Source organism: Mastigoproctus giganteus, chromosome 5, assembly GCF_048544385.1.
Source record: "Mastigoproctus giganteus isolate SK-2022 chromosome 5, ASM4854438v1, whole genome shotgun sequence".
Classification (NCBI taxonomy): domain Eukaryota; kingdom Metazoa; phylum Arthropoda; class Arachnida; order Uropygi; family Thelyphonidae; genus Mastigoproctus; species Mastigoproctus giganteus.
In genome coordinates, this window is record NC_143579.1 from 180,377,840 (window position 1) to 180,404,123 (window position 26,284).

The 26,284-nt window shown below is 37.3% G+C and overlaps 1 protein-coding gene across 1 annotated transcript in view; it reads right to left on the reverse strand.

Annotated features, from left to right (window-relative positions):
- The window catches only part of Xbp1 (X box binding protein 1), an 89,897-nt gene that overhangs the window by 6,152 nt on the left and 57,461 nt on the right, over positions 1 to 26,284 (reverse strand). The window contains exons 4-5 of the mRNA XM_090374284.1: positions 6,282 to 6,427; positions 193 to 294 (exon numbers count right to left, since the gene is read on the reverse strand). Coding sequence (XP_090230410.1) covers positions 193 to 294; positions 6,282 to 6,427 — 248 coding nt within the window. The remainder of the gene's footprint in view (positions 1 to 192; positions 295 to 6,281; positions 6,428 to 26,284) is intronic.

Below are 26,284 nucleotides of genomic sequence, written 5' to 3' on the forward strand. Positions count from 1 at the left end.
TAAATTTAGAGATATGATGAATATTTAACATATAAGATGGCTGCTTTATCCAAGGGTTTAAAAAGGACTAAAAAGACATTTTACTCATGTTATGCATAAACTACTTTCCCAAGATATCTTGAGAAAGAAGTTAACTGATGATTATTTACATTTTATCTTATTTTAATTTTAAAAATAAAATAAATCACTCACAGATTTCTTTTGGATTTCTTCACCTGCAGTGGATATAGAATTGAGGTCGTATTCGAGCAACTGTTCACTGCACTGGTGTAGCAGGTCAAGAAAATCATCACACTACATATATAAAATATATATTTATACTCCTATAGTATAAACTTGAACATCATTATAATTAGATAAATGCATCTTATTGTAAAAATTAATATATTATATAAAATTTAAACTTAAAAAGTACATTAAGGTGGCAAAAAAAAAAAAAAAAGCAGCTCCACAATGTGCATATGGTATATAAAATTTTATACACCATATGCACATTTTGGAGCTATTAAACCACCCGATGCTTGCGGTTCGTTGTACTTATCCTTAATATCTTCATAAATACTTCTTGCTTTTGCTTGAATGGCCATTGGACTTGGGACACTTGCTTCTGAATCTGATTTTCCATCTTTGAAATGGCACCTGAACACTGTTTTGTGATCACTGTTGATCTTAAATGCATTGATCATTTAACATGTTCTTTTATACACGCACTGTCCCTTAAAATAGTATTCACTATTGAAGCAGCGAGACCTAATTCCATGCAATAGATGCACAGAATTAGATCTCGCTACACTTGCACTTTCCATCGGTCTCTTTCCCTTCACCATTGTAATAAGTAAATAGGAATGAAGAGAAGATTCTGAAAATTTATTTGTTTTTATATAATTGAAAATTTCAGTGAAGGGGTGGGGACTTATTTCACCATAATACTGTAATGTAAAAACCCACACAATTCCAGTTATCGGTGTTATTGCAAATGCAATAAGATAGAGTTTACTACCTGTTTAAAATGGAATGTGCTAACAGAAAAGCCCAATAAACTGGAAAGTGCAAATTGTTTTATGGTAGTGACCTCCAGAAATGTATTTTAGAAAAATATCACAAAGGCATTCAAAATTGATTTTTATAACGGAACATATGAAAGTGTAGTGTAATTTCCATTATAAAAATGACCTTTTAGAGATTTAGATAGTTTAATTATATAGCAAAAATTTCAACTTCTGAGGCTTTGGAATGAATTACCAAAAAAACAGTCCAAAAAAAAAAAAAAAAAAAAAAAAACCAATCATTGGGTTTATATTATGATATTTTTGCTGTACCTCCATTTATTCCTACTGGATGCAAAATAAGTTTCCAAGATTTTTTTAACTTTGCCCAGCCCAGAAAAAACTTAAAAGTTTAATTTCCATAAGTCGAGTATTATGTAAGCCGGGGAGTGCCTGTACAGTAATACTGTGTCAAGAATGGCCATTGCTGGTTGTGTTAATTTGCCTGCTTACTGATGATGAACCTATCTTAAGCTTGCTGGTTGTCAGCAACTGAAACAGTACATACTGTTGTTGCTGTGCACTGATTGAAGTGATGAATTGGCAATACAGAAAATGAGCAGAAACAAAATTGCTAATCAACAATCAGTCTTTTTTAAAATATAAAAGTTTTTCAATGTTGGCAACCATACTTGTATATATACCATTCAATACAGACTAGCATGTGTAATGGCTTTGAGCATTGAAGTAGCGGATTAATGAGTTTCCCTGATGTTAACCTGCAATCTACATGTAATTACCTTAGGCAAGTATATCACCTTGCCTAAGGGTGTGATTACAACCTCTGTAATAGACCAATCTGGCAGCATGGGTTAACATTTCAGCTAAATGCTAGTGACTATCATTCTGTAGAGATTAGAAGATTACAGGGATCAGAGCCACTATATTATCTCATAAAAATAATGAATTACCCCTGAATACTTAAGCTATATATGCATAGCCTTAAAAAAAAAATTGAATTTTCAAAAATTCCAGAATGTACTGTCCCTGAGAATGACAGATTGCTAGCTCTCTTTGTTAGCAACCAAATGTAACTTGGCTGCTAAGATAGGGGACTATCAAAATTGCACATGAAAATCATTTAGATACTAACACTTGGAACTCAGGACTAGATCACCTTTGAAGCCAATCAAAGTATTACTAAAGGAGTAGTTGCTTGTTGATAATCATTAACCACTCTCCAGCCCTGGCACCATCTGCAAATTTTGACATTGTGCCCCCTATTCCTTTGTTAGCGTAACTCCTGAGCAATTCACAAGTTACAGTGACCAACCAGGTTAGTTAAATCTCTTTTCCCTTTACAAAAATGCTGTCTCCTCCAGAATTCAATTAGATCTAACTTTTCTTCCTCCTATTATTGCTCTCTCTTGATCGTTATCTCCATGTTTTTTTCCTACCACTGAAGTAACATTGACTAGTCTGTGGTCACCTATTTTGCTCTTAAATCTGCCTTTATGTACTGGCACTATGTTGGCACCTCTTCAACCCAAAAGAACTCCTGAATCCAAAATACCCTCAAATGGTTCAATGCTACTTTCCACAAAATTACTGGGCATATGCCATTAACTTTGGGGGCAGGTTTTCTAATAAGCAATCTTCTATAATTTGATCTTGGAAGTTTCATACTGCTCAGTCACACAAGCCTCTTTTTCATTACGAAGGGTCTTCTGTCTGTTAAGATCGACATGAAGTATTGTTCAGTGTATCAGCAACATAAACTGGCTTGTTTAAGATTTTTCAAAAACCCATTAGACAGAAGTACATATTCTTGTTGTATGTTCTCTTCCTTCTCTCAATCAGTGCTTGCTCATAAATCAGTCATTACCTTTTCTTTAGTATTATTCAGATCAAACTAACTGTAATAGGCTTCAGTATTTTCCATCACTCAACTTTTTCATTCCAACCATTTGTGCTCTGTTAAACTGGCTAGCTCTATATTCATCCATTTTGGTTATATTTTCTTAATGACATGTATGAATTCATGGCTTCTGCAACTATTGCTTTAAGGATACTCCATAATTCTAATGTATTTGCTCTCCCTATGCTAACTGCCCAGTTGATAAAGACCAAAATGACAAATTTCGGCTAATCAACTGCTTTTTTTTTTTCCTCAATGGGAAACCTGTTCACTGTCTTTGGTTTAGTCCCAAACTTCATCTCTGCACTTCCAAAACAAACAATAGTGCAAATATTCACTGTTTAGCTGTGAATGGCTGGCTACATGTGCAGTTGTGTTGCATCTCCTTATGCTCCGGCTGTTATATTTATTTTTATTTCAAATCAAATCAGTTTACTTTTATTTCTGAATTACAGAGATGACTTTTTTTTTTTAGAAAAACAACGATAGAAAACAACTCTCCCATTGAGAAAAAAAGCAGTTGGTTAGTTATGATTTTAATTTAAAAATCATAAAATCTAAACAGTTTTGTCAAATTCACAGATTTTACCTCAAAAATGGCAAAAAAAAAATAATAAAAAATAAACAGGTGACAAATAGCCTAACCCAAAAAATAAGTGATATAGTGCCTTTTAATTGAAACATTCTGTACACTAATTTTATATATCCTATAACTTTTCAAAGAAAAATTTATCTTGTATATTTAAAACCTGCTGCTGGCAACACTAATTTGATCTGCTTATGAGAAAATTTGAAACTGGTCCAACATAAAATAAAATGTTTGTATCTCACTAAATTCAATCACCAGAACTATACAGAGGAATTATTTGGCACCCCAACCTCCAACAATAAGTGCTTAAGACAACTTTAAGTGGTAAAAAGAATCAGTCCAACAATACCCTGCAACAGGATTAAATCTTCATTAACCAGGTAAGAAAAAAAAACTGTCACTGTATGAGTTGAGTCTGTTAGCCCCATGGGAAAACGTGCATAGCTTACAGTACATCTAAAAAAAAAAAAAAATTCCACAATTTTTTGTGACATTGTTCAGAACATAAAAGTACTTTAAACTTTAAAAACCACACACATGCAGTGCACTTCTAGCAGGGATAAGGAGGTGATTATTCCCTTGTATAAGGCAATGGTCAGGCCACACCTTGAGTACTGTATACAGGTCTGGAGGCCTCATTTCAAGAAGGATGTAGAGCTGCTGGAACGAGTACAGAGAAGGGCAACAAAATTAGTGAATGGAACAAAGGGGTGCTCTTACGAAGAAAGGCTTAAGTTTTGCAAATTACAGTGTCTGGAGACTAGAGGCATCAGCGAGGTGATCTGATAGGTGTATAAAGCCTTGAATGGTTTGAGCATGCTCAGTGCTGATGGGATTCTTCCTCTTGCTCAGAATAACCACCTGAGATGGCATAAATTCAAATTGAGGAAAGACAGATGTAGGATAGATGTGCAGAAATTTGCCTTTAGCCAGCAGGTAGTTGATTGGTGGAACAGACTTCCATTCCTTGTTGTGGAAGTTGATAGCCTAAATAAATTTAAGGCTCAGCTGGACAGGTATTTTGAGCGAACGGAGGGGTGAAGTGGAAGTTTTTTTTTTTTTTGGCTGATGCTGCATAAGCTTTCTTTCTTGCATCACGTGCCTCTACTAATGCTTCAATTCACAGTGTTCATACTATCAGCAATGTCATTTCATGTGATATGCAGTAATCATTCTACCATGTGTCACAGAGATTTTTTTACTTTTCTACTGTTAAAGTGCATTAAAGTAAGGACAAGTCTTCAAAGAACTACATTTAAAATCTAACAGAGAAGCTGCAATAAATAAGCTTTTCAATTTTAAATGACATTCCCTGTCCCGGGATCTCGTAGCAAATAGCAAAGAAAGTAACAATATATTTTCTTAATTTAGTTAAGGAAAGCCCACTAATGACTAACTGATAGCAGCAAGAAGGAAAAGAAAATAGTAGGAAGGTACCAGAATTACCAATAAAATCCTGCATAAAGTGAGTAATGGGAAAAATAAATATAAGAGTGTGGGTCTGGCAGACCCAACCCAGTCATTGCAAAGTTAACTGTTTGAATTAACAACTTCAGTTCAGAAAAGAAGTGCTTTAATCAAAGCACTAATCAGTTAAGATTGCTAATTATGATTTTTAAACCAGAAAACTTTTAATTTAATCTTAATTTTAACTTTAATTTTAATTTAATTTAATCTTGTAATGAGTAATGAAAAATACAGTCCATTCCGGTTATTTGGGACACATCGCAACTAGTGCATTTTGGCTCGATTAAGCGGCTGCCCCAATTATCCGAAGTTTCATATAAATAGTTAAAAATACAACGTAACCCCCCCTTTACAATTAGTTCACTGTACAATCAAATCACATTACGACCAACTCGACATAGTAAAGTACCGTTCACTATACGATGTGTAGTAAGCGCCGGTCATTGTGATCACATTTGTGAATTGAATTTTAATTCTATTAAACAGCGATTCTAATTAGAGAAAATAGGAGGAATATTATCCACAGGCTATAAAAGCAAAGATATATTAAGCACAAATTTATCTTTTATTACCTTACCAATTAAAAAATTAAACAATATGTAAAAATCAGAAGAATATATGTGATAATCGGAATAATTAATACGTACTGTAATATGTATATATGAACTAGTTAACATTTCTGTTCACTGACATTTGTGGGTGGGGGTGAAAATTTAAAACAGTAAAAAGATAAGCTATCAATAACAAAGAACAAGGCACACACAAATTGCATGTAACACAATATGCGCAAGTGAGAACGGAGTAACGAGTTACAAAGCTTTAAAAAAATAGGAATGAAGAGAAGAGCTGAAAATTAATTTTTTTATATTGAAGATTTCATGGAAGTGTAAACACATTTCAACATAATAACCCACAGAATTCCAGCTGTCGGTATTATCACAAATTCAGTAAGATAGAGTTTACTGTCTGTTTATGATAGATTTCACTAACAGAAAAGCCCAATAAACAGGTGACTGCTAATTGTTTTTATTGTTTTATGGTTGTGACCTCCAGAATTTCTACCGCACCACGTGGTACCGTCGGAGACAATCGTAGGGTAATCTCCAGTGCTGCGGTCTCCTGCCCCGATTAAACGGCATGCTATCCCAATTAAGCGAAGTAAACGCTGGCTATTTTCTCGATTGGTTTCTGTTTTTTTTAAGATTTGCCCCAAATAAACGGCTGCCCCGATTAACCGGTGGTCCAAATAACCGGAGTCCACTGTATTCTGTTCTTTCAAATCATTATAGACAATCCATGGTAGGAAGAAGTTTCACTTTACCTCACCATCACCTGCAAGCAAATGAATTGCTTCATCAAGAGAATAGGAAGTTGGAGATCCTGTTCCTTCTGCAGAGGATCATTAATGGGCGATGCATGCTCAAGAGTCTCCAGACTACTTTCTTCCTTGACGATGGCAGGTATTATCTGAAAAGAGCAAGAGAAAAAAATAATAACTTTATATGAAATATAAGTAATAAAAAAACCTGTGCATAATCAAAGTGTTGATTAAGATAAAAAAAAAAAAAAAAAAAAAATCAGAGCATGCTGAGCACATGCAGTACATGGTTTTATATGAAATATCCTTTGTATTTCTTTTAAATATTTTGGTGTTTAACTGATGCCAAGAGACAAAAAAGCATATGAAATAAGAGCTTTTGTATTGTAAATATTTTATTGATCATTTAAAATTTCCATAATTTTAGCTGGAAGACTGAAATCCACAATGGATTTATGATAATTAAAGTAAGAGACGTATATTGTGATTGCAATGTATCTCTAAATGTCTCTGAAAACAGCATCAATTGAGGTACCCGATCTTGTAGCTGAAATTGAGGAATTAGTGTTTAGAGTGAGATCGAATGTTCCTCGCAGGAAAGTAATTAATGGTTTAGTTTCTTCTAATCCAAAGTTAAGGTTGAAATTGGCACTCATGACGATGGATATTTCTTTCTGTAACAGTACTGCACCTTGAATTGAGTACAGCAGCAAAATGATTTCAATTATATCCTGTATGTCACTATTAGGAGAAACACAGACAACCGTTGTATCACTTGGCCACTGGATAACAAGCACTCCTCTGTACATATATCGCCAACAGACTGAACAGTGTTGAACCATTCATTTGTCGACAGATGACTTCTAATTATGGGGTAAAAATGTGTACCTCGTCCATCTTGTTGTGATATATTGCGGCTCCAGCTGTCCGTTTGGTTTCATGTTTGTACTGAACCACGTAACTGAAGTTTGGGTTACTGAAACTCTCATTATTGTCTAAACGAGTCTCAGATAATAGCAAGATTTGACATTGCTGTATAACAGTGTTGGCGAGGTTGGCACGGTGCGCCCGTAGGCTTTGGCAGTTGAGAGAGAGAAATGATTTTGCCACATCTTGTAGTGAGTGGCATATTTTACTTTGCATCCGTCTGTCTTAGGCATGGGCACTAATATAGTGATTGAGTGCCACGGCATGAATGGTGGTTCAAATCAACACTTGTTGTTTATCAGGCGTTATTTTCTTGTAACACATGAATATACGTTCCTATCACAGATGAATTCGAGTAAGCTGCCCTGTCTTGTTTGTAGCCATAGAGTTGCAAGCCTGACAAGCTTATTTTGTAGATCAGTGGTAGAATCTCTTGCCACTGGTCAGTGAGACGATATAAAGTTCATTGATGTCAGTAACACACGAGAGTGACATAAACCAGCTGCTGTTTATGCCCCTTTTTGTACTCGTAAAGCACTGTATCAAACATGCTGCCTTGCGACTTGTGTATCGTCATTACACAAGCTGGTATGAGGGGAAAGTGATTTTTTTGGCACACATTGTGCAGTTGTCATTCAACAATATACTCTCAGTTCGTCTTGTGAGTGGCACAGCTGCGGGATTGTTGTTTGCTTGCATATATCTTGCCGCCTTCTTGCAAGCTAACTTTCTGCTCTTAGGCAAATGGTAAATTCAAGTCACAGTTGTATCTTTTGCACTTCGTTGTATTCAATCTTGGATAATTTACCCACAGTTCCTTTAGTGAGCCCATCAGTAATATCCACATTGGTAGTGACGATATATGGCTTTCCAATGACCAGTGGGAGCTCGTATGGTAATCCGCCAGTATCGATAACAGCCATTTTATAGTTTCTGGCAAACGCGTGCTTCTTGCTCTGCATTTTTGCAACCCATGAATGTCTTACGCAACTGATTCCTCTTTCTCCTCTGTGACACTGAGGATTGTGCAGCTGTACCGTACTGTACTCAGCGATGGAATTATTTTGCAAGTAGAGTCATATACTATTTGGACAAGCAATCTGGTTCCTCCATAGTGAACAATCACGATTCAATAAGTTCTTGCTCAGTCTGATCTAATTTAGCTCTGTTACTGATTTTGGTTAACACAAGCAAGAACATGACATCTGACTGGTGCATAACGTGATTAAGCTCATAGGATTTGAGCTTATTCACATTATGAAATGGGTTGGTGATACGCTGCCTTATCTGTTTACATACTGGAATCGCAAACTGGAGGCAGCTGATGTAAGTCCCCAATTAGGAACATATCACGCCTGCCAAAGCTTGTTTCGATATTTCCAGTTATCTGTTTTAGCGTGGTATCCATTTGCAAAAACAGCTCAGCACCGATCATACTGACTTCATTGATTATTAGCACTCTGATTACTTAAACAGCTATCTTTATTGTTGCGCAACTTCCACCAACAGGCAAATTACTTGAAGTGCATATCTTAAGGGCAGCGTGCACAGTGGTTCCGTCTATTACAGTGGGAGCCATACCATTGGAAGTGCATGTAATGTAGGCATTACAATACTCATCTGTATTGCTGAAGCAGTTATACAGGAATCCCTCGATTAGCATGATTAATTGGTTCCGCGAAAATGGCACGCTATGCAAAATCACACTAATTGAAGTTAATAATCAATACAAAATAAACTAATTCGTTCCAAGACCTACAATATACCAATCAATATTTTTAAAAATACGTTTTTTTTATGGCAATTTAATGTACAGCAGTATAAATACAAAGGATAATTATAAATATTTGCAGTACAGTAATCAAAAGTTTATTGAAATTAAAAAAATTACAATATATAACTCACTTTATTTCTTTGTAAAATATTTCAAAAGGCTGGTTTGCGCAGACTTTTCTTTCTTCCTTTCATCATAAATTCGCTTTTATGGATACACATCTTTTTTCAATGTTACTGCAAATTTTCATACTGCGCTCGATATCTGGGTCTGCATCCATGATTAGTTGTTTCAAATTTTCAGCTGCACGAAATATTCCTTCAAGTTCTTTTAATGTCAACTTTTTTCTTGAACATTTTCTTCCTCGCAAATTTCCACCTCGTCATATGCTCGTTGTTCATCAATATTAAGAAGGCCAGAATCACTTAATTGTTCTGAATGTGATTCCAGCAATTCGGGAACATCACTGTTGTTGATTTCATCAAAGCCTAGATCTCTTCCAATATTTGCTATATCATCAATAACAGTGTTGATATGAGTGAAACTACAGGAATCATTTGCACAATGTGGCAAAATAGGCTTCCAAGCTGCTCTCATATTGCTGGATGTTACTTCAGACAATGACTCATGAATATTGTCTATTGCTTTCCTGATGTAATTTCTTCAAAATTCAACTAAAGAAACTGCACCATCTCCAGTTGTTGCTTCAATTGCTTGTGCAAATTGTTCTGCGTAAATAATAGGCGTTAAAAGTAGCAATTATGCCTTGATCCATAGGCTGTAAAAGACTTGTCGTATTTGGAGGTAAAAAAAAATAACTTTCACATTTTCACACAAATCAGAAAGTGCTGGTTAGTGGCCCGGGGCATTGTCTAAAATTAATAAAAATTTGAATGCAAGATTATTTTCTTCATAGTAGGCCTTAAATTTCGGACAAAAATAGCTAGTGAACCACTCTTCAAATAAAGCTTTCGTGACCCAAGCTTTTCTATTAGAGTGCCAAACAACAGGTAGGCTTGCTTTATTAAAAGCTTTACTGAAAGATCTGGGAGTTTCATTTCTATAGATAACCATTGATTTTAATTTCAAATCGCCTTCTGCACTGCCTCCCAATAAAACTGTTATTCTATCTTTGGAAACTTTATAGCCTGGTTGAGCCTTTTCTTTTTTCGCTAGAAATATTTTTTTTGGCATTAGTTTCCAAAAAAAAAAAAAAAAAAAAGCCTGTTTCATCAACATTAAATATTTGTTGATCTGCATAGCCACCATCATCAACAATTTTCTTTAAAATTCCAGGATATTTTGTGGTTCCATCTTTATCTGCACTTGCCACTTCTCCAGTCAATGCAACATTATGCAGTCCTGTTCTTTTCTTAAAACATTCAAACCAGCCTTTACTGGCAGTGAAATTTTCTTTCGTTTCCATTTCAATCACTTTTTCTTTTGAAGAACTTGCTTGAACATTTTTCTTCAGTTACCGCTCTACCCAAGTTTTCTATTGTTGACTTTTCCTTTAACATTGCAAAAATACTCAAGGCTTTTGTTTTTATGGTCATTGTGCAGATTGGAATTCTTTTTTGATTGCAGTCTTCTATCCAAATGGCTAAAAGATGTTCCATCTCAATTATCGTAACACTTCTATTTCTTGTGGTTTGTGTGCGTGCTGACGACGAAACAAGCTTACCTTTTTCCTTATATGCACTGGCTTTACTTAAAATCGTCTGAACCGTTGATTCAGGCATTCCAAGATATCAAGAAATTTGTATTTTACTATCACCATCTTCAAATCTTTTTGACTTCAATTTTTTCATCTAACGTTATCACTTTTCTTTTCACCAGAGGCACTATCAGATACACTCTTCCTTTTATCCACAGTTAATAATTACGTAATATATAAAAAATTTAATGGAAATTAATTAATGTAATTAATTAGTATGCACAGTAATTAATGGCGGGAGATACACGGGAGTCTGCATGTTAACACGCAACGCAAGAGCAACTGATCTGCATGTACGTAATAAATGCAGTGCAGCTGGTGTTGTCCTTCAGCGTGCATAATGTTAGAAAATATTTCAGTTGTAACAATACACGTTTGAAGTGTTTCTTTTTATTTTCTTATGGTAGAAAAACAAACTAGCTTTACCACACTATCTTGCATTCATTTTTGTTTATTTCTCAATGGAGAAGGTATGACACGATGCAAAATAAACAGTAACTCCCTTTGTGAACAGAGCTGCGCACTCACTAAGAAAACAAGCGATGTGTTTCTATAATGTTCTCTAATGTTATGCATACTTTAGTAGTGTATTTATATTCGTACTGATTTTCTTAGCATCACCAGCTTGTTTCTTTAGGCCAAGTCAAAATACCACACTAATCGAAAATTTGGTAGCTAAATATAAACCGCACTAATTCAAGTCTCGCACTAATCGAAAATTGGTAGCTAAATATAAACCGCACTAATTCAAGTCTCGCACTAATCGAACCCATGCTAATCGAGGGATTCCTGTATTTCCATCAAGAGGTGAATCACAAACATTTTGCCACAACCAGCTGGGCCGGTCAAGAATAACTGAATTGGTTCACGATTGGGAGATAACAGTCCAAATTATGTGCACGAGTAGAATTTTTTGTCACTGGCTATTCTCACCAAGTTAATCGATTTTTTATGGCGCATTGGCAGCTAAGGCCATAATGCGCCAAAGCATGCAGTAATGACCTACATAGCCTTGTTACGAACTGCGAGAAGAGCCCGTTGGTAAAGTCCTCCAACAAGATCGTTGGTAAAGTCCTCGTTGGTCATTAAGTTTTTGGGTTTCTTTGCAATTTTGCCGAGTCAGTTGAGTGTGGCTAGCTTTACATCCTCATTCATCTCGCTGTCTGGATGATTGTAAAAGTCTCAAAAAGGGCTCTTCTCGCAGTTCGTAACAAGGCTATGTAGGTCATTACTGCATGCTTTGGCACATTATGGCTTTAGCTGCCAATGCGCCATAAAAAATCAAATCAAACTGCATGCTTTGTCAGGTTTGCCATCACTGACTTGACACGTCACCTTACAAATTTCCATTGTTTTGCGAATGTCCACATCTGATTCATAAATTTTACACTGTTCTAGTATGAGCTCTTCATTTTAGTTGTAGATCTTGACATACCATCTCTGACAGTATCTGTTTCCTCGTTGTGGAATGTGCAGCAATACCATCTCGCTATTGCACTTGTTGAGATCCTGAGCCATGTCATAGTTTTGATGGCATATTATGTATGGATACTGCCATTTCTTGCAGATCCAGTTAGTGCTGCATGTGTAATTTGCAATAAAGCATGGCAGATTAACATGATCCAAGTGATGTGGTCTCTTCTCTTATTTGTCAAACCAATTCTCTTTCCATGTCATACAAATCCTCTGCAAGATCCTCGTTCATCTCTTCGTTGGACTTCCTCACTCTGTTGCTCAATTGGTTAACCAGTGGGAATGTAAAATACCACTGTGGAGCTCCCCAACATAGGCTGAAGTAGCAAGTACCATGCAGCTTCTTAACTCATGATCTCTACACTGTTGAGCATGTTGTGGATAGTTTCCTCATAATTTCTCACAATGTCGAACTCTTGGTGCTTGTTCATGATCATAATGATCTGTTGCTGTAAGCTGCTGATCCCTCAATTTGTCTTGTTCACATACAAAGGGTACTAGAAAAGTTTTGCAATACAGCTTTGTTTATTTAATTTTTTCAAAGTAATTTCCTCTACATTCAATACACCTCTCCATCCTCCGAAACCAATCTTTAAACCAGTTCTGCCAAGTTTCACTAGGGAGTAAAGCACACTCGTTGTCCCAAGCCCGTAGAAGGTCTTCATCACTGGGAAACCGCCTCCCTTTTAGCTTCATTTTCACATGCGGGAACAGTGCAAAGTCGCAGGGAGCAAGGTCTGAACTGTAGGGAGGGTGCTCGAGAAGTTTCAGTCCTGTCGTGGTCAAATATTCGGTGCAGGCTTTGGCGCGGTGAGCTGGAGCATTTTCGTGATGGAGGTACCCATTCAGGTGTCCATTCTTGACTTTGGCCGCAGGTTCTTCATAGATCCAATGACTTTAGGTAGGCATTGTTCAGTATACCACTTAGCTGTGACTGTCTTCTGCGTGTCCAAAACGACACGTTCCATAATTCCACTCGATTTGAAAAATACAGCTATCATTTTCTTCTTTACAGATCGGGATTTTCTGACAATTACGGGTGTGTCGTCATCATCAAAGACCCAAACTTTGTTTTGAGCCTTGGTCGGCAGATCGTAATAGTACAGCCAAGTCTCGTCACCTGTCACGATGTTGTTCACACACCGAGATTGTCCCTTATCAAACTTTTTTAACATCTCCCGGCACCAAGTCACACGTCGTGTCATCTGCTCTTCAGTCAGTTGATGCGGCACCCAGAGAGAACAAAGTTTCTTCACGTGCAAATGATCTTGCAGAATCGAACGAATTGCTGGTGCATTTAGGCCCAAAGTATCCTCTATCTGTTGGTAGGTCACTCACCTGTTTTTGTCAAGCATTTTCCTCACAGCAGTAACGTTTTCCCCCGTAACTGACGTTCGTGGCCTTCCCGGCCTCTCAGAATCCTCCAGAGTGAAATTTCCCCTTTGGAATTCTCTATACCACCTGAATATCGTTGTAAGATGTGGACAATCATCATCTAGTGCAAGAGTCATTTCTTCTAAGCACTGGTCTATGGTTAAACCACGCACGAAATTATACCGCAAAACTGTCCTTATCTCATTTCGTGACCACGATGCCATCGCAAGCACTTTACACTCTCACTACTAATGAATACTGAGCCCATCGACTTGGCGCAGCGGCTACTATGCACGTATGAACATGTCTCAACATGCAGCAACAAGCAGCTTCCTGTGATTCATTGTTGCATCATATTGCAAAACTTTCCTAGTACCCTTTGTACTCAATGATATATGCAGTGCAAGAGTATTCCTCCTTAACAAATTGAATGTAGGTGTTTGATTTCAAAATGTTTCAAATGAACAGGTTGAACGGATTGTGCCACTTCTCAACAGTTGATGTCTGAGAAATACCTTGGGCTGATTTATGCCAGCTCTGAGCACATCCAAGCCATAGAAGTTTACATCATTTGCCCCGAAGAAGGCATCAGTGTCGGTGTAATCATTATCCTCTAGATTTTGCCACATCTTGTAGTGAGTGGCATATTTTACTTTGCATCTGTCTGTCTTAGGCATGGGCACTAATATAGTGATTGAGTGCCACGGCATGAATGGTGGTTCAAATTAAGACTTGTTGTTTATTAGGCATTATTTTCTTGTAACACACGAATATACATTTGTGAGCTTGATGCTCCCGAAGCCTCACTAGCAGAGACAGACACTAACTTTTTGATCATTGAGATGGTGTTTTCCTTGTTCTTGTCTAAAGGGTCTTTGGAAGCATTATTTAACCACAGAAAATTGTACACGTTTCGACTACACAGTGTTGAAATTCTATGCGTTTGAAAAAGTTGACCACGTAAGATTCACCAAATGGGCTATAACGTTTTGACTGCAATATGTTCATAATTACATCCACAATCTTTTTGGAGCAAATCACACAAATAAAGCATCTTTGTTCACCAGAGTTGCCTTCTGCATGAAGTCCGTGTCGCTCGAGTCGTCCTCACTAATATCGTGCCCATTATTCTGCAACTTGTACAATGGCTAAACAAGCATGGCCAACCAATTTCATTAGCACTCAGAGTCAAGAACACTGCAGGTTTACCGAGCTGTCTAATCATAATGAATAGATTGCGCTTATGTTGAGTCCAGTAGTAGGTAGAGTTTGGAATTGTCTTTAGGAAGGCCAAATTGTTTTCAATGCAGCTGTTAATGTATTCATTGGATTGAACTTGTTCACGAGTCAGTTTAGTATCTTTACCTATGTATTTCAAAGCCACCATCAAAGTCTGTTGTTCTCAATCTCATTATTTTCATTGCTACTAAATGAGATTTGGAGTAACACCACGTCAGTCATTGTTTGAGCTCACTCATTGCCATCATGAATGGAGTCACATGAACCAAGTCTCTCTGAACATTCTGAATTATCCAAGATAAATGCTGGGAAAGGACAGTTCCTCAGTGTGCTCGTCCAACAATAAGCTCTTCAGTAAAGTTAGTTCCCTAAGACAGTTATCACTTTGCTTATGTTGTCTTTAACCAAATTAATTTCCACTTGACTATCATCAAAGAATGACTGATCTATTGTGATTTGATATAACCGATAGAGAGGGGGAGTTTCTGACCAAATACTGAAGCCACACTTTAGCCACTCAATTTCTTACGAACCTGATCAGATAGCTGGACATGTACTTTGTATTTTTCTGCATTTTATACGGACAGTTACACAATGATTGTCGTCAAAACTCTCCTGGCAAGCAATGGCCATCGTGTTGACTTAAACAGTCTCACCTAATGTATTTGCAATAACAGTCGGTTCAGTCAAACTAACTGCATCGCAGACCAGTACTGATGATGGCCTATTTCTATATTTGCCTGTCATTTTTCTTATTTTATTCCGGACTATGTGTATTTGTTGTTTTTTTTTTTTATTGTAGATGTGAATTTGATCCACGTTGCTCTTCGACTCTGCTTTCTAGTGAATTGTGCTATAGCTTGCATTCTTTTGTACTCAATCAGATTGTCTGTTGTGGGGTATCTGTGAAATCAGTTCCATGCCCTATTTTGTTGTTTTTTGGTTTCAGTACAATCACTGTTCGACCATGTTTTCGGACTGTTTGGGAAACACGATGAAGTCTTCGGGATTGTTAGCTTGCCTGCATTTTGTATGGTTTCTGTGACATGTGCTAGTGCGACATCTACTGTTTCCTGCTGAATGATATTGGTGTTGAAAACCACTTTCCTACTGAATTCTTCCCAATTAGCTTTTTCTATCTTTCAGCAGATACAGATTAGTGTATACTGAGTGATCAGATACAGGACATTATCAAAATCAGTGCATAGTCCTTGACAGTTCCACTGAATAATTTTATCCATTATTTATATTTGCGCAGCCCCTCGGGCTGTTTTCGTTGGGTGGATGTCTTTTGTTTTTCTGTCCTTACTCATATCTCTTTTGGGAAATACCAATTTTCCAGTATCCATATCTTCTTCTTCAGCATGGATTTCCAACACTTCACCATCTAACTTTCCTGTTTTCTCAAATTCCAAAAATTCGGAGGAAGGTTCATGATTTTGTGGTCCTTCATTACTCTTACATTGTTGCAAGGTTGGAGAATCTGAGGGGATTGAGATTGGTGTGTTTACTGTTTTCTCATGTTTATCTTGTTGCTTTGCTTGGAGTAAACGTTTGACTTGTGGAGAAAAAGATTCATTTTGAGGAACTGAGATTTCAGTTTGACGTTCCACTGATTTAAATTTAGTCGCTACTTGTGCATATGTTGATCTACTGGTTATAGTTGGTTGAACCATTTTACTTGCTTCTTGGTATGCAATATTGTGATCTGTTTTGTATTTCTGTATTTCTTTTTCTTTTATTCATCTTTCACATGTTCTGGAGTAGGCAGGATGTTCTCCTTTACAATTTGAACACTTTGGGGTTAGAGCTGAGCAGTCATCAATCTGATGTTCTTTGGATCCACATTTAGCACATGTCGGTGTGTGTATTTTTAGATGCAGTCTGCAAGTGTCCATATTTTTGACATTTGAAACAGCACAAGGGATTTGGGATATATGTTTTTACTTGGCAGTTCAAATATCCTGCTTTTACAGTAGATGGGATTTTTGGTGTGTTAAATGTCAGAATAAGGTTTTGGTAGGTATTACATTTCCATCTCTCTGAATAGAAATTCATCTTACATTTGTCACCCCTTGATTTTGAAGTTCATTGCTGATTTCCTCTTCAGTAACGTGTAAGAGATCCCACTCGGAGATTACTCCCCACGAAGAGTTTAAGGTGTTATGGCAGGTGACCACTACTGGTATACCTCCAAAGTTTGATACATTTAGTAACTTTTCTGAATGTCTGGTACTGAATGTTTAAACTAATAAATCCCCAGATCAAAGTCACCTGACCATTTTTGGTGTTCCGGCTAGTCCTTCCAAGGCTTTTTGGATAAAAAAATGGGGATTTCCTTCCTAATATCTCTTCTCCAGTGGGGTGAATGATTAGGAATAAGGGCATTGGTGTTGGTTTTGAACTGTCTATCCTTTGCCTTTTGGCAGTATTTTCAGGATCTTCAGCAGTTCGATTTAGTGGGATCTTCTCTGAAAGTCCCTTGGGAAGTAGCGACTTTACCACTCATGTTTTGCTCTTTTTAGTCCTGGAAGAGTACCTTCCAAATCCCAGGTTTCCAGCGCCGCCACAAGGAGGCAAGAGTGCTGCCACCAAGTGACAGCTATAGATTAGTTTGCTATTTGGTTTTTAGGAGCATTAGCAATTAAGGCCATATTGCTCGTGGGGATATGCGGTGGTCATTCCCTGACCTTTCCGCATCCTCCGTATTCAGTGGTCATGAGCTTGAACCCCGGTCTAATCAAGAAGCGTGTGCTACGCATTGCTGCTCCTGCCCATCTGGCTACGGAGGCACCTTATAGATTAGTAGGGTTGGTGGTTAGTTTGAGAACAAGGAAAAAAAAGAAAAAAGAAAAAAAAGAAAATACAGAAAATAAAGATTGCTATAAATGTAATAAATTAAATAATGGATAGGCACAACTATAGAATCACTTTAAATCACTTGGAAAATGCTTGGCACTCGGGGCCAGATTTTTTTTTTTTTGGTCTGCAGGTGGGATTAAAAAAAAATAATTTAATGCACAGAATAATGGATTAGAGTGCAGTAAATATCACATTCTAGTCCGTGGTCAAATTTCACCTGCATATATATTCTCGGACTGATAATCAAAGAATTGGAGAAAATTTGTAAGCATCAGTTATAGTGCAGTTGTCTTATAATGTGGGTAACAACCCGCATTATAAGACAAGGCAGGTCCCCAGAAAACTGGGGATCCACCCAAAATTTTCATGGAGGATGGTTATAACTGCTCCTTCAGATATGTCACATTCCCTAGAGATTTAGGATACCTTTAAATGTCTGTCATTCAGCACAAGGGTGTGCACAGCTTGGCATTTCCAATTTCAGCAAATCCATAATTTGATATAGGTGTCTTCCTTCTTTCTGTTATAGCAGCACAACCTAAAATCATAATGGGATCAAAATTAGTACGATTCAAGTTGAGATATGTAGGAACTTGACAAATCATGAATCACTGAAATATAACTATGGGAAGTATCTTAAGTAGATAATTTATTGAATTCCCCTCATACAATTGCATAGAGAAATAGTCATCCAGTAAATCACAATGTCTTATCATAGGGATTTTAACTTTCCTGATATTGGAAAGTTAAAATCTGGAACTTATGGATTAGTCACTCACACACTAGAAAGACTTTTGTGAATTTACTTGATGACTTTTCTACAGCAGCATGTTAGAAAGGCAACAAGAGGAAGCAATAATCTTGATCTAATTATCAGCAGCGATTCTTCACGCATTAAGAAACTGCAGGTAAAAGAACCACTAGGTGGCAATGATTACAGTGTACTAATGTAAGATTTACTATTTATTAAAGACAATTACTGTCAAGGGTTTAGTTTTTTAATGGCAAGTTACTACTATGGATAAATGGTTGGTTGAAGGGGGAGGGTTACTGATGAAGGTATATCAGGCTAGATGTCTACGTTTGCAGATTACACAAAAGTTGCCAGGGTGGTTAATGGGAGTAATCAAAGTAAGCTACTGCAACAAAATCCAGAAAAACTAGGCAAGTGGGCTGCAAAATTGCAATTGAAATTTAACATTAACAAATGCAAGGTGTATATGGATAGCAGTAATCCCAGAATAACATACACTACAGGTAGCAGAAAATCAAAAGAGAACAGGGGATAACTGTGAAGTCAGAAGCATGTGAAATTCTCTGGGCAATGCAGAAAGCCTGCTATGACAGCTCATTGAATTTTGTCAGTGATAAACAGAAACTTTCCTAGCAAGGATAAGGAGGTGATTATCCCATTGTAGAAGGCAAATTATTATGCTGCCTCTTAAGTACTGCATACAGGTCTGGAGGCTTCATTTTAGAAAGGGTGTGATATGTTGGAACAAGTACAGAGAATGGTGAAGAGTAGTTAATGGAACAAAAAGGGTGATCTCACCAAGAAAGGCTTCAGTTCTGCAAATTGCAACATCTGCAAGGCGATCTGCTTGAGATGTTTAAAGCTTTGAAAGAATTGAGAAAAAAAATTCAAATTCTGGAAGGATGTGCGGAAGTTTGCCTACAGCCAGTAGTTGGTTGGTTGGTTGTTGGCACAAACATCTGTTGTTGTGCAAGTGGGTAGTTTGAATAAATTCAAGGAAGAACTAGACAAATTGTTGGAGGGGATGAAGAGGCAATGTTTTTTTTTTTTTTTTTGTCTGATGTTTAATAAGCTTTCTTTCTTGCATCATTTGCATTGCTAATACTAAAACACCTTGTCCACGTGTTAGTTGTGTAAAAATTTAGTTTATTGTAGTACTTACTTTAATGATGAAGTACAATCTTAAGTCCAAAACACTAAATTTGACTCTAGCTGTGTTTCTAGATTCTTGCAGACTGTTATTCTCTTACCAATACTGGTGCTATAGAAACAGACACTACCAAATTCACTTAGAGAATTTCTCAATCACAAGTGGACGTCAATGCTTTTCCTACAAGCTAAATTAAAAGTATTCCATTACATGGAATACTTTTACTTAACAAGTACAGGTCACTGTTGAAAAAAAGCCATGAATTAGGGTGGAATTTGAAAGTGTCTGCAAAGGAGGGAGTATATGATGAGAGCCTTGACGATCAATTCGGCCCTGGAAAGATTGTGCAAGGCTCAAGGTGTAGAATTTTTTTTCAACCTGGTCTGTACTTGTTAACAGGGGAGACTGCTTCTACAGGGATGGGATACACTTAAATAGAAAGGGTGCAAAACATTTGCTGATGCATCGAGGCAGTGTTAGGTGGGTCTGAAAACAGCTAGCTTAGGGGGGGGTACAAGGACTAATAGATTAACAGTAGCCACTGGCAGAGGTGAAAGTGATTCTTGCATTGCTTCGATTGGAATGAGCAGCAGCCCAGATAACAAGATTCAGGGTATTTCAGAGACTGCTGGGAGTCATTGTGGTATAAGTAAACACATGGGTTGTGTTAGGGTAGCTAAGAATAGGAACAGGTGCATGTATACTTGCATGTACACCAATGCTAGGAGTTTCGTAAATAAATTTGATGAATTTGAGGTATTGTTCAAAACATCAAAGGCAGATATTGTTGGGATATAAGAGATGTGGTGTCACACAGATATAAGGAATGTAGAACTGGAATTTGGGGAGTACAATTTGTACAGAAAGAAAGACTGGATAAGAAGAGAAGAGGGGTTATGCTATTCGTTAGGAAACACATAAAATCCAAGGAAGTGAAGCCAGTCGACATCGCTGGACAGTGAGTGTCGAGTCACTTTGGTGTGACATAAGCATTGGCAGATCAAAATTGACAGTAGGAGTGTGCTACAGGCCTAATGACTCTGATGAGTATAATAAGAAACTGTACAGGGAAATAGAGTGGGCCAGTAAATCAGAGTCTTATAATGGGGGATTTTAATTTCCCAGATATTGACTGGAATTTGTGGGTTGGTCACTCACACACGAGCAAGGCTTTTGTGGATTTATTGGATGATTGTTTTCTACATCAGCATGTTCGAGAGGCAAACTAGAGGGTGTAATACTCTTCATCTGATTATCAGAAGTGATTCTTCATGCATTAAGAATCTGCAGATAAAGGAACCACTAGGTGGCAGTGATCACAATGTGTTGAAGTGAGATTTACTCAAAGAGGTACTACCATCAGGGGTAAAGGGAAGGGTTTTTGCTTTCGTAAAGGCAACTACGATGGTCTGAGACAGTATTTAAATTCTGTACACTGGGACCAACTGATGATGTTACCAACAGCAAATTCAAAATGGGAAGCATTCAGGGAACTTGTCTTGCAAGCTACTAGGCTTTACATACCAACTAAGAAATATTGTTCAAGGTTTAGGCCTAAATGGATGTCAGATGAACTAATTAGACACATGGCAGAGAATAAAAATGCATGGGATACGTATAAATTAACACGTGACACAGAAGCCTATGATAGATATAAGTTGGTCTGTAACCAAATCACAAAGGAGATTAGGCAGATTATGATAAATCCTTGACAAAGGATGCAAAGAAAAACAGAAAAGAGTTCTTTACCTATGTAAACTCTAGAAGGAAAGGGATGAATCAGATTGGTCCACTGGATATTGATGGTTCAACTGTTGATAATGCTGCTCAGGTGGCTAACAAACGAAACGAGTATTTTGCATCTGCATTCACACATGAGGAGTTATTCAGGAAGGGGAATGCCAGAGGTGAAGTAAACCCTGGCAGTGAGCTAGATGATTTTGTAATAACTGAGAGGAAAGTGGAGGAGAAATTGTTGAGGCTAAACATAAAGGCACCCGGGGTGGATGGGATCTATCCAGTTATATTAAAGGAGGCAGCAAAGGAAGTAAGCAAACCCTTGGCCATAATTATGAGAGCTTCTTTAGACCCAGGGGAGGTACCAATAGACTGGAGATGTGCAAATGTGACCCCAATTCACAAAGGATGATAAAAGGCTGACAAGTAATTATAGACCTGTGACTTTAACTTCTGTCCCAGGAAAATTAAGAGGCACTGGTTAAAGAAGCACACCGCAGGATCATCTAGACAAGAGTTCAGTTATAGCTAGGACATGGCATGGTTTTGTTAAGGCAAAGTCTTGCCTGACCAATTTGATTGGATACTATGATGCAGTCACAAAAGAACTGGATGCAGGGAATAACTTTGATATTATATATTTGGATCCTAGAAAGGCTTTTGATACTGTTGCACATGGAAGACTGCTGCACAAATTGGAGCTGTGTGGCATTGGAGGCAAATTGCTGCTATGGATAAAGGGATGGTTGAGGAGGAGAAGACAGAGTGGTAATCAATGGACACTGCTCATCGTGGACTAATGTTATTAGTGGAGTCCCTCAGTATTGGGTGCATTGTTGTTTTCCGTATTTATAAATGATATTGATGATGGTATATCAAGCTTAATGTTGAAGTTTGCAGATGATATGAAGGTTGGCAGGGTTGTTAAGGACACTACTGAACACTACGCTCAACCATTCCAGATCCTGTTGCTGCTGCAACAGGATCTGGAATGGTTGAGCAGATGGGATGAGAGGTGGCAAATGAAGTTTAACATTGACAAATGTAAAGTACTACACATGGGAAACAGTAACTCCAGAGCAACGTATCGACTCTGTGGTACTACACTGACAGTGTTAGAGAATGAAAAGGACCTGGGGGTAATTGTGCAGGCAGATATGAAGTTTTCTGAGCAGTGCAGACGAGCTGCAAGAGTAGCTCAGGGTGTCTTGTCAATGATATACAAGAATTTTTCTAGCAGGGATAATGAGGTGATTATTCCCTTGTCTAAGGCAATGGTCAGGCCACACCTTGAGTACTGTATACAGGTCTGGAGGCCTCATTTCAAGACGGATGTAGAGCTGCTGGAACGAGTACAGAGAAGGGCAACAAAATTAGTGAATGGAACAAAGGGTTGCTCTTACGAAGAAAGGCTTCAATTTTGCAAATTAGTGTCTGGAGACTAGGCAACCGGAAAGAGCTGATCTGATAGGTGTATAAAGCCTTGAATGGTTTGAGCATGCTCAATGCTGATGGGATTCTTCCTCTCGCTCAGAATAATCACCTGAGAGGGCATAAATTCAAATTGAGGAAAGACAGATGTAGGATAGATGTGCAGAAATTTGCCTTTAGCCAGCAGGTTGTTGATTGGTGGAACAGACTTTCATCCCTTGTTGTGGAAGTTAATAGCCTAAATAAATTTAAGGCTTAGCTGGACAAGTATTTCTAATGAACGGAGGGGTGAAATGGGAGTGGTTTTTTTTTTTTTTTTTTTTTTTTTGGCTGATGCTGCATAAGCTTGCTTTCTTGCATCATATGCCTGTGCTAATGCCTTTTCCAAATTATATTTAGTTTGGAATTTAGTATTTTTAATTCAATTAATATTATGAAAATGACATTTTATTCTTAATTCTTATAGCACAATTCTTCACAATGATTAAAAATCTTAGTAATTTAAAACTGTTTAATTTTACCATAAGAATGAAACAGTTTTAAATCCATGTATCTCCCTAATTAAACTAGTTTAAAGTAGATGTACCAAACCTATCAGAAATTAAACACACACACTGTTTATTACTCTGCTTCCTGGACCTACTGTGATGTTTATGATTAAGGGCAACTCACTATGAAAGGAGGGGGAGAAAGAGAGAGAGAGAGAAATGGGGGGGAGGGGGCTGGACTAGCAATAAAATTTGTCTGGTATTTTTAACATGGATACAACTGTCTTTGAACTACTCTTGGTTAAAACTAATGTTTTGTTTACTATTGATGATGTAGAACCAACTGAAAACTTTAATAAGAAATGCAATTTTGAATTATGGAGTGAAAAGAAGAATCACAAAAAATAAGAGAGCAGAAGATCAGAAACTAAAGAGGTGCCAACCAGGTAGAGGGCATAATACTTAAGCCAGATATGGCATTCCTGTATCTTGAGTGTAGAGATATCTAGAATTCATTGATGTAGACACTGTTGCATGAACATTTCAAATACAGTGGCTGCATGGGTGAATTCTCATAGGTAATTATCTGTTTGATGGATGTGGGAATCTGCAGAAAATTAGTGGTGTGGCTTCCGTGCTGCTTGAGAAATCTTGTTGAATTAATGGTGTTATTGACGATGAAATATGTAAACAGTGCTGAAGATGATTTTATTGACTATATTAGTCAGACATCTATTTCTCAGGGCAAGTGATTTAATGGTTTGGAACTACTATGTAATGCCAGATCCTTATAATACAAGGGATTATTTTATTCTCCTAATTTAGCACAAGCATGGAATCTGGTGTATGGATTTTAAAGACTTCAACTAGCAAAGGAGATAAGGGATTCTTCATTCTGAGACTAAGAATCTTGAAATATGAAGTAAGACATCCCTACTAAGATGTTAATGGCATCCCAAAGTTTTTTTATGTGGAGCAGCTAAACTGGAAAGATTTGCCTAAAACTGGGAGAGAAGAGGAATGTTGGCATACATTACACTGAGTGTGTCAAATGATGTATACATGTGTTGCAGTTTTAAGGAAACTTGCTGCAGTTTGGCAATGAAATGAATGGTATTCTTAAAAGAATAATGGGTTTGAGAGCTGGCAGGATGATGTCCTTGACCTGCCCATTGTTCCCAAAACAATGGGCAGGTCAAGGAGAGTCACCAAGCTTCCATCTCCTCACTCATTCTGTAGTGAAAGTAAAGGCTGGCCAAGTGAATGAATGGCCTTAGGCTGCCGGCTGTTTTTCTCCATATTATATTAATTTGTGACTATTTTCTGTCCCAGGTGAGTGACCTACAATTTTTCACTAATAGTGACTGGTAGTTTTTTTTTTTTGTTTTTTTTTTCTCCCTTTAATATTATGTCAATAAAGTTTTAAATTACTTCTGAAACTAGGCTGAAAAGATCAATCTAGTGTTCCTACAGGAATTTGGGTTTGGATTTAACTTACTTTCAAGCAATTGGTGAAATTCTTAATTAAGGGGAAAATGCAAGGTAACTGCAGATAAGAGACCTAGTATCTTGGTTTTATATTAGCAACCATACATAATAGCAAATTACTACTGAAGCGACCCTTTTGTTCCCTTCACCAATCTCATTGGCCTTCTTTGCATCTGTTCCAGCAGATCTATATCCTTCTAAAATGGGGCCTCCAGACCTGTATACAGCACTCAATATACAACATAACCATGGCCATGTACAAGGGAATAATCACATTATTCCTGCTAGCAAATGTTTTGTATATCATTGACAAAACATCATGAGCTGTCCTGCTCAGAGAAATTTATATCTGACTGCATAATTAACCAAAGGTCTTTTTCATTTTCCACTATGCTAAGTGTAATAGTGCACAGTTGATAAGTTACTGTGGATTTAGTGCTACCAATATGCAGTATCCTGCATTTGTCAATATTAAACTTTAACTGCCATTTCTCCACACATCAACCTAATTTTACTAGATCTCATTGCAGTAGCATACTGTCATTAACCACTCTATCAATCTTTATATAATCTGCACGCTTAGACATTAGACCTGATATACCTTCTTCAATATCATTAATATTGAAAACAACAATGGGCCTAGCACTGAGAGCCTCCACTAATAAAATTAGTCCACAAAGGACTAGATGTTAAGGTACAGATGTTAAGCTAACATGTCTGTAATTATTAGCATGTCACATTTTGATCCCCATTTATGAATTGGGGATATATTTGCACATCTCCAGTCCATAAGGACTTTCACTGAATCCAAGGATGCTGTCATGATTATGGCTAAGGGTTTACTTACCTCTTTTGTTGCTACCCATAATATAATTGGACAGATTCCATCCACACCAGCCACCTTTTTTTTTTTTTTTTTTTTTGTTCAGCTTGAACAATTTCTCTTTCACTTTCCTTTCAGTTATCACAAAGTCATTTAGCTCCCTGTCAGGGTTTAATAAATTTCTGCTATCCCCTCCCCCTAAAGAATTCCTCACATGTGAATGTAGATGCTGTTGTTGTTGTTATTTGGTTTTTAGGAGCATTAGCAACTAAGGCCATATTGCTCAGGGGATATGCGGTGGTCATGGGCTCGAACTCCGGTCCAATCAAGAAGCGTGTGCTACGCACTGCTGCTCCTGCCCACCTGGCTACGGAGGCGCCAGAATGTAGATGCAAAATACCTATTCAATTTGCTAGCAACCTGAGCATGGTCGTCAACAGTTACCCCACTGAAATCAAATAACTATGTGATTCAATCTCTTCTTTCTACTGTTAATAAGCACAGATGTCTTTGTTGAATTTCCTTGCATTCTTAGCCAGAGACTTCCAATTATCTACACACACACACACACACACACACACACACACACACTTCTGTAGGCAGATTATATATATACATAAAATCTCATTTGATTACTTCCCATTCAGAATTTGCTGTTAGTAATGTAATCAGCTGGTCCCACTACATAGAATTTAAAAACTATCTGAGACCACTGTAGTCATCCTTATGAAAGGAAAAGCCTTCCCCTTTATTCTTGACAGTAGTTATG